The 15,406-nt window shown below is 60.8% G+C and overlaps 1 protein-coding gene across 2 annotated transcripts; it reads left to right on the top strand.

The window, feature by feature from the left end:
* The first annotated feature begins 746 nt into the window (after nucleotides 1–746).
* On the top strand, nucleotides 747–15,243 carry OCLN (occludin). 2 transcript variants are annotated; one of them, XM_038163616.1, is made up of 8 exons: nucleotides 747–774; nucleotides 5,075–5,775; nucleotides 7,969–8,127; nucleotides 11,449–11,588; nucleotides 12,424–12,615; nucleotides 13,492–13,663; nucleotides 14,508–14,549; nucleotides 14,658–15,243. In XM_038163616.1, the coding sequence occupies exons 1-8, from the start codon at nucleotides 762–764 to the stop codon at nucleotides 14,757–14,759; spliced, it is 1,521 nt and encodes a 506-aa protein (XP_038019544.1). In that variant the 5' UTR covers nucleotides 747–761; the 3' UTR covers nucleotides 14,760–15,243. The 2 variants fall into 2 exon arrangements, with proteins under 2 accessions (XP_038019544.1, XP_038019545.1); XM_038163617.1 differs by lacking the exon at nucleotides 747–774 and adding an exon at nucleotides 2,830–2,915.
* The last annotated feature ends 163 nt before the right edge of the window (nucleotides 15,244–15,406 follow it).

Below are 15,406 nucleotides of genomic sequence, written 5' to 3'. Positions count from 1 at the left end.
TTGGCAGGTTTTGAGTGGATTTTTGGGTTTTGGGGGAATTTTTGGGGCGGTTTTGGGGAGATTTGGGTTTTTTTGGGGGGGTTTAGGGGGATTTTTTTTGTTTGGGGGGATTTTGGAGGTTTTGGGGGGATTTCTGAGGGTCTTAAGGGGATTTTTGGTGTTTTGGAGGGATTTGGGGGATCTTAGGGTGGTTTAAGGGGGCTTTGGGGTTTTGGGTTTTTTATTTTGGGAGGATTTGGGGGATTTTGGGGCAGTTTTGGGGGATTTTTGAGTTTTGAGGAGATTTTGGGGGTTTGGGGGCATTTCTGGGGATTTCGGGGGGATTTTGGGGCAGTTTTGGGGGGATTTTTGAGTTTTGAGGGGATTTTGAGGCATTTCGGGGGGATTTTGGGGTTCCCCCCCCCCCGCCCTGGGAACTTTTTGGGGGTGACAAAACCCCGCGTGGGTTTTTGGGGCAGATTTTGGGGGTCCCCAGCCCCTTTTTGGGGGGGTTGGGGACACTCCGGGGGAGGGGGCGGTGGTGGCCCCATGGTGGCCCCGTGGTGGCCCCCGTGCGACAATGGGGGTGGCGCGAGGCTGTCAATGATTAACGCGCGGTGCCGGGCGGCGGTGGCGCTGCCGGTGGCACCGGTGACACTGCTGGTGGCGCTGCCTGGTGGCGCTGCCGGTGGCACCCGTGACACTGCTGGTGGCGCTGGTGGCACCGGGGAGCAGCCAGGGGACATCGCGCCGTGCCCGGGGGTCGCGTGTGTCCCCTCCCCATGCGACGGGCAGGTAACGGCGGTGGCAGGGGACAGGACACCGGCCAATGTCCCCAAGGGCTGGCGCGGGGTGGGGGGGACAGGAGGGGACACGGGGACAGGAGGGGACACGGGGTCCCTGAGCGCCACCCGCGGGTGTTTCCCGCTCATCCCATCCCAAACTGGGGGGGACAGGGACACCCCGAGGGACGCGGTGGCCTCGCGGTGCCACCGAGGAGGGATGGCCGCAGGTGGGGGAAACTGAGGCACGGTGACACCGCGGTTTCTGTGTCCCCTCCAGGGGTGGCCCCGAAGCGCCAGGAGCCCCGCGGGGGTGCCGCGGTCGCCAGGAGCGGCGACATCGCCGCGAGGTCCCCGCCGCGTCCCCCGGCACGGCGACAGCGCCACCTCAGCGTGACAGCGCGTGCCAGGCGCGTCACCTTCGAGGACGAGCTGGGGACAGCGCGGGGGACGCTCGGTCACACCGGGGCGCGGGACAGGCCGGGGGACAGCGCTGGGTCCCCAAAGGGGTCCCCAAAAGTGCCACCGCGGCCAGGGGTTGTGTCCCCGAAGGGGTCCCCAAAAGTGTCACCGCGGCCGGACGATCCATCCCGATCCCGGCAGGATCCATCCCAGTGGGATCATTCCCGACGTTCCAGATCCCGGCTGGATCCACCCCGACATTCCCAATCCTGGATTGATCCACCCCGACATTCCCAATCCCGACATTCCCAATCCCAGCTGGATCCACCTCAGTCCCAGCTGGATCGTGCCCGGCTGGATCCATCCCGACATTCCCGATCCTGGGTGGATCCATCCCAATCCCAGCTGGATCGTTCCCAACAGGATCCAGCCCGATCCCGCGTGGATCCATCCTGGAAGGGCCCATCCCGACATTCCCGATCCCGGGTGGATCCATCCCAGAATTCCCGATCCCGGCTGGATCCCCCCCAGTCCCGGCTGGATCCATCCCAACAGACCCGATCCTGGCTGGATGCATCCCAACATTCTGGATCCCGGCAGAATCCATCCCGATCCCCGTTGGAACCATCCCAGAATTCCCGATCCCGGCAGGATCATTCCCGACATTTCCGATCCCGGTTGGATCCACCCCAATCCCGGCGGGATCCATCTCGATCCCGGCTGGATCATTCCCGGTTGGATTCATCCCAGAATTCCTGACCCTGGTAGGATCCATCCCAACAGGATCCATCCCAATCCCGGAGGGATCCATCCCGATCCCGGTGGGATCACTCCCGGCATTCCCGATCCCGGCGGGATCATTCCTGTCCATCCTGACATTCCCGATCCTGGCTGGATCCATCCTGATCCCGGTGGGATCCTTTCCGGTTGGATCCATCCCAGAATTCCTGATCCTGGTGGGATCCATCCCGATCCCAGTGGGATCACTCCCAGCATTCCTGATCCTGGCGGGATCATTCCCGACTGGATCCATCCCAACATTCCTGATCCTGGTTGGATCCATCCTGATCCCAGTGGGATCCTCCCCGGTTGGACTGTTCCCAGAATTCCCGATGCCAGCTGGATCCATCCCGATCCCGGTGGGATCATTCCTGCCTGGATACATCCCGACATTCCTGATCCCGGCTGGATCCATCCCGATCCCAGTGGGATCCTTCCCGGTTGGATCCATCCCAGAATTCCCGATCCCGGTGCCACCGGAGCCGTGGCAGCCGGGGACAGCCGGGGACAATCGGGGACAGCCGGGGACCCCCCCGCGCCACCCCGCTGTCCCCCACCCCCCCCCCCATTTTGGGGCGGCCCCGCCCCCTTTGCGCCCCCCGATGTGTCCCTCGTGCCCCCCCCGGGATCAATTAAACATTAATTAATTCATTAATTCGCTAATTAAACCAAAATATCTCCAAGTTTTTTTGAGGGGGAGACCTCGACCCCCTCCCCTTCCCCCTTTGGGGACTCTCCCGTCCCCAATTTCCCCTTTTGTCCCCCCAAAATTTCCCCCTCCCCCCCCCAAACCTCCCCCGGGGCTCCCCCGGTTGGGCCCCGCCCCGGTTTAACCCCTCGGTGCCCGGTGCTGCCCCCGCGCCCTCCCCGGGGGCGGGACCCGGGGCCGGTCCCGCAGCGCCGCCGCCGCCGCCGCCTCCGCCGCTCCCGGCTGCCATTTTAAGGTGAACAAAGCGGCGGAGGAGGCGGCAGGTGAGCGGCTCCGCGGTACCGGGAACTCCCGGTATCGGTACCGGCACCGGCAGCGCGGGGGGAGGGCGGTACCGGAACGGGAGGGAGCACCGGGGGGGATTCGCTCCCCGCTGAGCTCGGGGGGGTTCGCTTCGTCCTTCCCCGAGGCACCGGGGGCCCCGCCGGGCTTCTCTCCGGTACCGCGGGCCGGACCGGGAGCGGCCACGGCATTCCAGAGCGGTACCGGCTCCTCCCCGGCAGCGGGGTCCCTGCCGGTACCGGATTCCAGAGTACCGGATTCCAGAGCGGTACCGGAGTCCCCACTGGGTCCGCACCGGTACCGGGGCTCCAGTGGGTTCACAGCGGTACCGGATTCTCCCCCGGCACCCGAGTCCCCGTCGGTACCGGATTCCAGAGCGGTACCGGGGTCCCCACCGGCAGCCGGGTCCCTGTCGGTACCGGATTCTAAAGCGGTACCGGGGTCCCCACCGGGTCCATACCGGTACCGGGCTCCCCGACACCACCGAAATCCCCTCCGTGCTCCCCCCGGCAGTGCTCCCGGTACCGGAGCTGTCCCCGGCCCCGCGGCTCCTCCCGTGTCCCCACAGGGGGCAGGGACCCCCGAGACCCCGGCCCCGTCCCCGCCGCCACCGGCGACACCGCGCTCCGGTCCCCGCTGCGGCTCCCGGTGGCCTCCCGGGGGTCCCCGGTGGGGTCAAACGGGGGGATCCGCCCGGTACCGGGGGATTTGGGATCGGGAACCGGGATTTGGGGTCGGTGAGACCGGGGGATTTGGGATCAGTGGGACTGGGAGATTTGGGATCGGGAACCGGGATTTGGGATCGGTGGGACCGGGGGATTTGGGATCAGGAACCGGGATTTGGGATCGGTTGGACCGGGGGATTTGGGATCAGTGGGACCGGGAACCGGGACCCTCGAGCACCCCCAAAACCCCTCCCCGCCCCTCCCGGGGGTCCCACCGAGCCCCGGTACCGCCGGAACGGGCGCCCGGTTTGGGTTCCCTGCAGGAATTTGCGTTTCCCGCAAGGATTTGGGGTTTTTGGGGGGTTTTTTTTGGGGTCTCTGCATGGCCTGGGGGGGTCCCCACATTAATTTTGCTGATTTTAAACCCCCCCCCCCCAATTTCCCAGCCGCTCTCCTCGTGGCCCTGCCTCACGCGGCCTCGTTAATGATGATTACTTTTAATTATTTTGATTTTGATTGCGAATATTTGGATTTTTTAATCCGGCCGGATCAGCTTAGGCCCCGCTTCCCATCGGGGGAATTCCAACAATCCCAATTAATTCCCTGCCGGCTCCGGGGTGTTGGGGACAGGGAGGTGACACCGAGAGCCCGGCGTGCCTGGGGTGGCACCGGCCGGTGACTCACCGTGCCTCAGTTTCCCCACGTCAAACAAGCCGTGGCGACTCCGTGCCTCAGTTTCTCCATGAAACTTTCGTGGCATCTCCGAGGTTTTTGTGGGACCTCCAAGGTTTTCTTGTGGGGTCTCCAAGGTTTTTTTTGGGGTCTCCAAGGTTTTTCTGGGAGGGTCTCCAGGTTTTTTTTTTGGGAGGATCTCTGAATTTGTTTGTGGGGTCTCCAAGGGGTTTTTTTTGGGGAGGTTTCCATGATTTTTCTGGGGAGGTTTCCAGGGGTTTTTTGAGGGGTTTCCAGGGGTTTTTTGAGGGGTCTCCAAAACATTTTTGGGGCAGGTTTTCCAAGTGTTTTTGTGGGATCTCCAAGGGGGTTTTTTTTGGGGTGGTTTCCAGTTTTTTTGGGGATTCTCCAAGGTTGTTTGGTGAGGTCTCCAAGGCTTTTTGGTTGGGGTCTCCAAGGTTTTTTTTGTGGGGTCTCCAAGACATTTTTTTGTAGGATTTCCAAGATTTTCTGTGGTGTCTCCAAGATTTTTTTGGGGAGGTTTCCCATGTTCTTTTGGGGTCTCCAAGGCTTTTTGTGGGGTTCTCTCCAGGCTCTTTTGAGGGATGTTTCCCAGCTTTATTTGTGGGATCTCCAAGGTTTTTTGGACGCTCCAACTCTGGCTGGCAACTCCGTGCCTCACTTTCCCCACACAAACCCGCCGTGCCTCCCGCTCCTCCCGGGTGGCGACGGTGACAAAGGGACCAAAGTCCTTCCTCCGCCACAGAACCTCCCTCGAGCTTTTTGTCCCCTGTCCCCTGCAGGGATGTTCACCAAGAAACCCTACGACAGCACCTACGGGCCACCCCCCACCTCCTACGGGCCACCCGCGGGCGACTACGGCTACGACTTCTCCGCCCGCTCGCCGCCGCCGGGCTCCTACTACATCGAGGACGTCCCCCAGCTCTTCTACAAGTGGTCGTCGCCGCCGGGGCTGGCGCGGCTGCTGGAGGGCGCGGTGATGCTGCTGTGCATCGCCATCTTCGCCTGCGTGGCCTCCACGCTGGCCTGGGACTACGGCTACGGCTTCGGCTACGGCGGCGCGCCGGGCACCGGCCTCGGCGGCTTCTACGGCTCCGGCTACTACGGCGGCGGGCTCAACTACGGCTACGGCTACGGCGGCTACTACGGCGGCGTCGCCAACCCGCGGGCGGCCAACGGCTTCATGATCGCCGCGGCCGTGCTCTGCTTCCTGGCCCAGCTGGGGCTCTTGGTGGCCAGCCTGAGCAAGGCCAGCGGCTCGCGGTCGCGCCGTTTCTACCTGGTGGTGATGGTGGCGTGCGCCGCGCTGGCCCTGGTGATGCTGGTGGCCAGCATCGTCTACGTGGTGGCGGTGAACCCGCAGGCGCAGATGAGCGGCGGGTACTACTACAGCCCGCTGCTCGCCATGTGCAGCCAGGTGTACGCCGGCGGCGCCGTGCTCAACCAGTACCTGTACCACTACTGCACCGTGGACCCGCAGGAGGTCAGCGGCGGGGGACGGGGACCACCGGGGGGACAGGGGCTACTGGGAGGGGACAGGGGCTACTGGGAGGGGACAGGGATCACTGGGAGGGGAGAGGGGCTACTGGGGGACAGGGACCACCGGGAGGGGACAGGGACCACCGGGAGGGGAGAGGGGCTACTGGGGGACAGGGACCACCGGGAGGGGACAGGGGCTACTGGGAGGGGACGGGGACCACCGGGAGGGGACAGGGACCACCGGGAGGGGACAGGGGCTATCAGGAGGGGATGGGGACCGCCGGGAAGGGATAGGGGCTACTGGGGGACAGGGACCACCGGGAGGGGACAGGGACTACCGGGAGGGGACAGGGATCACTGGGAGGGGACAGGGGCTACAGGGTTACAGGGACCACCAGGAGGGGATGGGGACCACCAAGGGATGGGGACCACAAGGAGGGGGCAGGGATCACCGGGAGGGGACAGGGATCACCACGAGGGGACAGGGGCTACTGGGGGACAGGGGCCACCGGGAGGGGACAGGGATCACCGGGAGGGGACAGGGACTACCGGGAGGGGATGGGGACTACTGGGAGGGGACGGGGACCACCAGGGGACAGGGACCACAAGGAGGCAACAGGAACCAGCGTGGGAGAGGGACCACCGGGAGGGGACAGGGACTACTGGGGGACAGGGACCACTGGGAGGGGATGGTGACCACCAGAAGGGGAGGAAGGACCACCAGGAGGGGATGGGGACCACCAGGGGATGGGGGCCAGCGGGAGGGGACAGGGACCACTGAGGGACAGGGACCACCAGGAGAGGAGGGAAGGACCCCCAAAAGATGAGGGAAGGACCACCAGGAAATGAAGGATGGGCCAAGGGAGGGACCCCTAGGAGGGGAGGGCAGGAGACACCCCCAAAAAATGAGGGAGGGATCCCCAGGGGGTGAGGGAAGGACCCCCATGGAAAGGTTTGGGATTCGGGAAGGTTTGGGATTCGGGAAGGACAGAGAAACATTTGGGATTCGGGAATCAGCCCTGCCCCCTTGCTCACCTTTCCCCGGCTCTTCCCTGGGCCAGCCCCAAAACGCAGCGATCCCAAATCACTCTCGGGATCCCGGTCCTGGTCCCCATCCCGGTCCCGGTCCCAAACCATTCCCAGATCCCAATCCCAGTCCCGGATCCCGATCCTGGATCCCGGTCCTGGTCCCGGTCCCGGTCCCAAATCATTTCCAGATCCCAATCCCGATCCTGGATCCCGGTCCCGGTCCCGGTCCCGGTCCCGGTCCCGATCCCGATCCCGGTCCTGTCCCTGGCCAGGCCGGGGCCGCTCCCCCCGCCGGGGCTGGAATTGGAATGCGGCGCTTCCAGCCCGGCCGGTGAGACCGGGAGCGCCCGGGGCCGCCCGGGACTGGCACGGGATGGGGCCGGCCCGGGATGGGGCCCCGGCGGTGCCCGGGACTGGCACGGGATGGGGCCGGCCCGGGATGGGGCCCCGGCGGTGCCCGGGACTGGCACGGGATGGGGCCGGCCCGGGATGGGGCCCCGGGGCCGCTCGGGGCCGGCACCGGCAGTGCCCGGCTGGCACCGGGAGCCCCCGGATCCTGCCCGTCCTTCCCGAATCCCAAACCGTCCCAAATCCCAAACATTTCCTGTCCTTTCAGAATCCCAAAACTTCCCAAATCCCAAATTTGAGGTTTGGGAGGTTTGGGGTTTGGGATTTGGGAAGGACAAAGGAAGGGTTTGGGGTTCGGGAAGGACAGAAAAGGTTTGGGATTTGGGAAGGAGAGGGAAAGGTTTGGGATCTGGGAAGATTTGGGATGTCAGAAGGAGAGGAAAGGTTTGGGATTTGGGAAGGACAGAAAAGGTTTGTGATCTGGGAAGGTTTCGCATATGGGAAGGTTTGGGACTTGGGAAGGACACAAAAGTCTGGGACTTGGGAAGGTTTGGGACTTGGGAAGGTTTAGGATCTGGGATGGTTTGGGATTTGGGAAGGTTTGGGATTTGGGAAGGTTCAGGATCTGGGATGGTTTGGGATTTAGGAAGGTTTGGGATTTGAGAAGCACACAGAGAATCTTTAGGATTGGGCTCAGTGAACACCACGATGATTTTGGGGATGAAACCCCCAATCCCAGCAATCCCCAAACCCGAATCCCTGCCTTCCCAAAAAACCCCAAATCCCGAATTCCCGAGCAATCCGTGCCCGCGCTCCCCAGGCCGTGGCCATCGCCTGCGGGTTCCTGGCCGTGCTGCTGCTGTGCCTCATCTGCGTCCTGGCGCACAAGACGCGCGGCCGCATCTGGAAGTACGGGAAGCACAACATCCACTGGGACAGGGTCCCCGCCGGCCCCGAGGGACCCGACGTCGAGGAGTGGGTGAGAGCCCCCGCGCGGGATTCGGGGGGTTTCTGGGATTGTTGGGATGTGGGGATTGTTGGGTTTGTTGGGTTTGTTGGGTTTGTTGGGTTTGTTGGGTTTGTTGGGTTTGTTGGGGTTTTGGGGATTGTTTGGATTGTTGGGATTGGGGGATTGTTGGGATTGTTGGAAATGTTGGGATTGTTTGGATTGTTGAGATTTGGGGATTGTTGGCTTTTTGGGGATTGTTGGGTTTGTTGAGATTGTTGGGGTTTTGGGGATTGTTGAGATTGTTGGGAGTTTGGGATTGTTGGGATTGTTGAGATTTGGGGATTGTTGCCTTTTGGGGAATGTTGGGTTTGTTGGGTTTGTTGGGGTTGTTGAGTTTGTTGGGTTTGTTGGGGTTTTGGGGATTGTTGAGATTGTTGGGATTGGGGGATTGTTGGGATTGTTGGGAATTTGGGATTGTTGGGATTGTTGGAAATGTTGGGATTGTTTGGATTGTTGAGATTTGGGGATTGTTGGGTCTTTGGGGATTGTTTGGGTTGTTGGGATTTTGGGGTAGTTGGAAATGTTGGGATTTTTGGGTTTTTGGATTTTTGGATTTGGGGATTTTGGGATTGTTGGGATTTTAGGATTTTGAGATTGTTGGGATTTTAGGATTTTGGGGTTTTGGGGTTTTTGGGCGCTTGGGATTGTTGGGATTGTTGGGAGTTCGGGATTTAGGGGATTGTCTACTTTTTGGAGATTGTTTGGATTGTTGGGTTTTTGGGGATTGTTGGGATTGTTGAGATTTGGGGGTTGTTTGCTTTTTGAAGATTGTTGGGATTGTTGGGTTTTGGGGGATTGTTGGGATTTTGGGATTGTTGGGATTTTGGGATTTTGGGAGTTTGGGAGTTTGGGGAGTTTGGGATTGTTGGGTTTTAGGGGATTGTTGGGATTGTTGGGATTTTGGGAGTTTTGGGAGTTTGGGATTGTTTGAAACGTTGGGTTTGGGGGATTTAGGGGATTTGGGGACACTGGGAAGGGGTTTGGGGACACCAGGAGGGGACTACAGGGGACTTTAGGGGGCATTTTGGGGACTTCAAGGGGGGTGTGGGGACACCAGGATTGTGTAGGGACCTGAAGAGGATTTGGGGACACCAGGAGGGGTGTGGGGACTTCGTGTGGGGACTTCGTGGCAGGTTTGGGGACGCCGAGAGGGCTTGGGGACACTTCCAGGTGACACTGCCAGGTGACACTGCCAGGTGACACCGGGGCCACGGCGCGGTTTCGGTCTGGCCAATGATTAACCGGGAGGTGGCACCGGGAAAACCTGGAGTGGTGGCACTGGATGGGGACCTTGGGGACATCCCAGTGCGGCAAGCATGGCCTGGGACGTGTCACCTGCTGGGGGCGGGGCGGGAATGTCACAGCGTTCCCACGGGAAGGGTTGGGACAGCAGCTTTGGGGACATTCCTGTCCCTGTCCCCTGTCCCTGTCCCCTGACCCCTGTCCCTGTCCCCTGTCCCCTGTGCCTGTCTCTGTCCTCTGTCCCCATACCCTGATCACCTGTCTCCGTCCTTATCCCCATCCCTGTCCCCTGTACCTTGTCCCTGTCCCCATTCCTCTCCCTGTCCCCATACCATGTCTCTGTCCCTATCCCCTGTGTCCCTGTCCCTTGTGTCCCCATTCCTGTCCCCTGTCCCTGTCCCCATCCATGTTCTCTGTCTCTGTCCCCTGTCCCCATCCCTGTCCCCTGTCCCTTGTCCCTGTCCCCGTTCCTCTCCCTGTCCCCATCCCGTGTCTCTGTCCCTATCCCCTGTGTCCCTGTCCCTTGTGTCCCTGTTCCTGTCCCCCTCCCTGTCCCCCATCCCTGTCCCCTGTCCCCATCCGTGTTCCCTGTCTCTGTCCCCTGTCCCCATCCCTGTCCCCTGTCCCCATCCCTGTCCCTGTCCCGTGTCCCCATCCCTGTCCCCTGTCCCTGTCCCCATCCATGTTCCCTGTGTCTGTCCCCTGTCCCCATCCCTGTCCCTGTCCCCAGTGTCCCCATCCCTGTCCCCATGCCACCACTCCCGTGTCCCCGGGCCGCGCTCCCTGGCTCTGGTTTTTATTTCATTCAATTTATTTTTATTTCATTTTATTTATTTTCGTTTCTTTTGATCCCTTTATTCGCTCAAAGCCCCTCCCTGGCCGAGCATTTCCTGTCCCTTTGGGGACACGGTGCCACCCCAGGTGCCACCCCAGGTGCCACCCCCCCCTCTCCCCGTGCCACCTCCCCCGCTTTCGGGGTGTCACCCCCTTTGGGGACATCACTGTCCCCAGATGTCGCCACAGCTTGGGGACACACCTGGTGGCCCCCGGGAGGGGACAGCGGCGGAAGTGGCGTGTCCGGCCGGATGTCCCCAAGGCCACCAAGGCGGCGGGGACCGGCGTCCGGCACAAACAAGCCACAAAGGGCCGGAAGGAAGGGGACAGGGGACAGCCGGATGTCCCTTGTCCCTCAGTGGGGCCACCCCAAACCCTTGGGGGCGTCACCCTGAGGGTGGCACCAACCCCGAGCTCTGTCCCTTTGTCGCTTTGTCACCGTCTCTCCACGGGCATTTGGGGGGTTTGGGGTTTTTTGGGGGGTTTGGGGGTTTTTTGGGGGGTTTTGGGGTTTTTGGGGGTTTGGGGGTTTTGGCTTTTTGGGGTTTCTGGGTTTGGGATTTTTGGGTTTGGGGTTTTTGGGATTTGGAGGTTTTGGGGGGTTTGGGTTTTTTTTGGGTTTTTTGGGGGTTTTGGTGGGGTTTTTTGGGGTTTCTGGGTTGGGATTTTTGGGTTTGGGGTTTTTGGGATTTGGAGTTTTTTTGAGGTTTTTTGGGGTTTCTGGGTTTGGGTGTTTTGGGGTTTTTTTGTTTGTTTTGTGGCTTTTTGGTTTTGAAGTTTTTGGGGTTTCTGGGTTTTGGGGATGTCCCTGGAGGATTTGGGGGATTCCAGGTGGGACAACAACCCCTGGTTTCCGTGGACTTTCTGCGGGATTCTCAGGAATTCTTGGGGATTTCTTGGTGAATCTTCCGGGAATTTTTAGGGATTTCTTGGTGGATCTTCAAGGAATTTTCTGGGATTTCTTGGACAATTTTCAGGGGTTTCTCGGTGAATTTTCAGGGAATTTTTGGGGATTTCTCAGTGAATTTTCAGGGAATTTTTAGGGATTTCTTAGTGAATTTTCAGGGAATTTTCAGGGGTTTTCTCAGCGATTTTTCAGGGATTTCTCCGGGAATTCCGCGGGCATTTTCCACGCAATTTTCTCGGGGCATTTCTCGCCGATTTCTCCTTTATCCCAGCTGAATTTTCCCCCCAAATCCCCTTTTTTTTCCCCAGGTGAAGAACGTGTCGGGCGGGACGAGCGTCCCGGACGAGGCCGCCACCGTCGCGTACTCGGAGAAGGGGGGGACCCCCGGGCCGGCGCCCCCCTACAGCCCCCCCTCGTACAGCGACCCCCCCCAGAAGGGCTGGAAAAGGTGGGGAGGGGGCGGCAGAGCCAGGGGGAGCGGTGGGGAATGGGGGGGATATGGGGAGGGGTCGGGAAAGGGGTGGGGAATATGGGGAAGGGGCGGAAGAGGGAGGGAAAGGTGAGGAGGGGTCGGGAAATGTGGGGAGAGGTCGGGAAAGGGGTGGGAAATATGGGGAGGCGTGGGAAATGTGGGGAGGGGTCGGGAAAGGGGTGGGAAAAATGGGGAAGGGGTGGAAGAGGGAGGGAACGGTGAGGAGGGGTCGGGAAATTTGGGGAGGGGTCGGGAAAGGGGTGGAGAATATGGGGAGGGGTGGGAAATGTGGGGAGGGGTGGGAAATGTGGGGAGGGGTCGGGGAAGGGGAGGGAAAAATGGGGAAGGGGCGGAAGAGGGAGGGAAAAGTGAGGAGGGGTCGGGAAATGTGGGGAGGGGTCGGGAGAGGGGTGGGAAAAATGGGGAAGGGGTGGAAGGGGGGGGAAATGTGGGGAGGGGTGGGAAATGTGGGGAGGGGTCGGGAAAGGGGTGGGAAAAATGGGGAAGGGGTGGAAGAGGGAGGGAAAGGTGAGGAGGGGTCGGGAAATGTGGGGAGGGGTCGGGAGAGGGGTGGGAAAAGTGGGAAGGGGAGGGAGAGGGGGCGGGGAATACGGGGAGGGGTCGGAAAAGGGCGGGAAAGTTTGGGAAATGTGGGATCGGGAAAGGATGGGAGGGGTCGGGAAATTTGGGGAGGGGTCGGGAGAGGGTGGGGAAGGGTTTGAGGAGTCGGGGAAGGATGGGGGAGTCCCCCTTTGCACCCCCAGGGCCGTGTGCCCGTGTCCCCGTGTCCCATGTCCCCGTGTCCCCCCAGTGACCCCCCCTCGGACCCCCCCTCGCCCTCGGAGGAGCCGGACGCCGCCCACCCCCCCCCGAAGCTCCCCGCCCGCCGCGGCCGCCGGGGCCGGCGCCAGCCCGAGCGGGGCTCGCAGGGCTCCCTGTGCGACACCGACCCCGCCACCGCCCCCGAGTCCGGCGAGGACAGCGACCGCGAGCACTGGCACAGGTGACACTGGGGACAGCGCGCCTCACGGGGCCCCTCTGGCCCCGTGTCTCATGTCCCCATGTCCCCATGTCCAGTGTCCCAATATCCCAGTGTTCCCAGTGTCCTTAGTGTCCCTGTATCCCAAATCCAAGGTCCCCAATGTTCCTGATGTCCCCAATGTCCCCATATCCCAAATCCAATGTCCCCAATGTCCCTGATGTCCCCAATGTTCCCTATATCCCATATCCAATGTCCCTAATGTCCCCAATGTCCCCATATCCCCAATATCTCCAATGTCCCCAATGTCCCCAATACCCGTAATGTCCCAATATCCCAAATGTCCCAATGTTCCAATATCCTAAATCCAATGTCCCAATGTCCCAGATGTCCCAGATGTCCCCGATGTCCCCATATCCCATTTCCCAATGTCCCCAGTGTCCCCATATCCCATTTCCCAATGTCCCCAGTGCCCCATGTCCCTGTGTCCCCAGTGTCCCCATATCCCATATCCAATGTCCACAGCATCCCCAATACCCCCAATGTCCCTGATGTCCCCAGTGTCCCCAATACCCCTGATATCCCTGACATCCCGATGTCCCCAGTTACGTCCCCAGTGTCCCCAATACCCCCAATATCCCAAATGTCCCCAATACCCCCGACATCCCGATGTCCCCAGTGACGTCCCCAGTGTCCCCAATACCCCCGATATCCCCATGTCCCCAGTGATGTCCCCAATGCCCCCAATACCCCCAACATCCAAATGTCCCCAGTGATGTCCCCACTGTCCCAAATACCCCTGACATCCCGATGTCCCCAGTGACGTCCCCAGTGTCCCCAATACCCCCGACATCCCGATGTCCCCAGTGACGTCCCCGCTGTCCCCGCTGTCCCCGGCAGGCTGTACCCCCCGATCAGCTCTCCGGGCACGCGCCAGCGCTACAAGGCGGATTTCGGGGCGGAGCTGCGGCGCTACAAGGAGCTCTGTGCCCACATGGACGGGCTCAACGAGCGCCTGGCACAGCTGGCAGCACAGCTGGACCAGGTGCCCGAGGACAGCGCCCAGTACCAGGTGTGCCCCCCTGCCCCCCGACTGCCCTCGGTGCCCCCTTCCACCCCTTTGTGCCCCTTCCACCCCTTTCCACCCCTTTGTGCCCCTTTGTCCCCTCTTTTCACCCCTTTGTGCCTGTTTTCCACCCCTTTCCACTCCTTTGTGCCCCTTTTTCACCCCTTTGTGCCCCTTTTCACTCCTTTGTGCCCCTTTGTGCCCCTTTTCCACCCCTTTTCACCCCTTTCCACCCCTTTGTGCCCCTTTGTCCCCTCTTTTCCACCCCTTTGTGCCCCTTTGTGCCCCATTTTCATCCCTTTTCACCCTTTTTTCACCCTGTTGTTGCCCCTTTATCACCCCCTTTTTCACCGCTTCCCCCCATTTCTCCCTTATTTCTCGCCCCATTCCCCCCCCCCCGTTTTCTCTCCCTGTCCCCTCCCTGTTCCTCCTGTCCCCTTCCTCTCCCCCCCATTTTCCCCCCATTGTCCCCTCCCTGTCCTCACCCTGTCCCCTTCCTCTCCCCCCACATTTTCCCCCATTCCCCCCCATTGTCCCCTCTCTGTCCCCCTGTCCCTTCCATGTCCCTGTCCCCCCATCCCATTCCTCTGTCCCCTCCTGTCCCCTGTCCCCTCTGTCCTTGACCCCACTGTCCCCTCTGTCCCTGACCCCTCTCTCCCCTCTGTCCCTGACCCCGCTGTCCCCTCTGTCCCCTCTGTCCCTGTCCCCTCTCTCCCCTCTGTCCCTGACCCCGCTGTCCCCTCTGTCCCCTCTGTCCCTGTCCCCTCTGTCCCCTCTGTCCCTGACCCCGCTGTCCCCTCTGTCCCTGTCCCCTCTGTCCCCTCTGTCCCTGACCCCGCTGTCCCCGCAGGCGCTGGCCGAGGAGTACAACCACCTCAAGGACGTGAAGCGGGTGAGTCCTCGGGGCTGATTTTTTGGGGTCTCCCCCTTCTTTGAGGACACCCCCAATGTCCCCAAAACGTCCCCGAACATCCCCTAAAGTCCCCAAATGCCTTCCCAGAGCCCGGAGTACCAGGACAAAAAGCGGGAATCCAAAACCCTCCGGAACAAGCTCTTCCACATCAAAAGGATGGTCAGCGACTACGACAAACTCCGGGGCTGACCCCAAAGCCACCACCCCGAAAAAAAAGGGACATTTTTGGGGGGGACACCCCAAAAAACCCCCCCCGACCCCCTCCAAAGACTTTTGTGCCTTTTTTTGCGTTAAAAAACCCCAAAATTCCTCAATTTGAGCCCTCCCCGGTGCCAAGGGTGCGGGGGGGGGATGGTGGCAGCTGTTGGTGTGACCCCCCCCCCACCCCAAAATGTCCCCAAATGTCCCCCACACCCTTTGGGACCCCCCCAGTGCCTTCCCCTGGTTGTAAATAGGGTTTTTTATGGGGTTTGCACTCCCCTGGTTGCCTTAAAGGGGTTTTGGGGGTCCCAAATTGGGGTTTGGGGGATAAAAAAAAACCCATTTTGGGGTTTTTTTTTCGGGGGGGACGACCCAAATCCCAAAATATTTCGTAGGGAATTGGTGGGAACTGTGGGAATCGCGTAATATTTTAATTGTTTTGTAATAAATGAAGTGTAATTGTTGATTTTCATTTGGGGTTGGGGTGAAATGAGAAGGCTGAAATTCCCCTAAATTTGGGAGGGGACCCCAAAAACCCTCCCAGTTTTGGAGGGGAAATCCCAAATCCCTTCGCTGTGGGAAGGAAATCCCAAATCTCTCTGTTTAGGAAGAGAAATCCCAAATCCCCCCCAAAC

Source organism: Motacilla alba, chromosome 28 (assembly GCF_015832195.1).
Source record: "Motacilla alba alba isolate MOTALB_02 chromosome 28, Motacilla_alba_V1.0_pri, whole genome shotgun sequence".
NCBI lineage: Eukaryota > Metazoa > Chordata > Aves > Passeriformes > Motacillidae > Motacilla > Motacilla alba.
The sequence above is the reverse complement of the archived record's forward strand: the minus strand, read 5'-3'. Positions and strand labels throughout refer to the sequence as shown.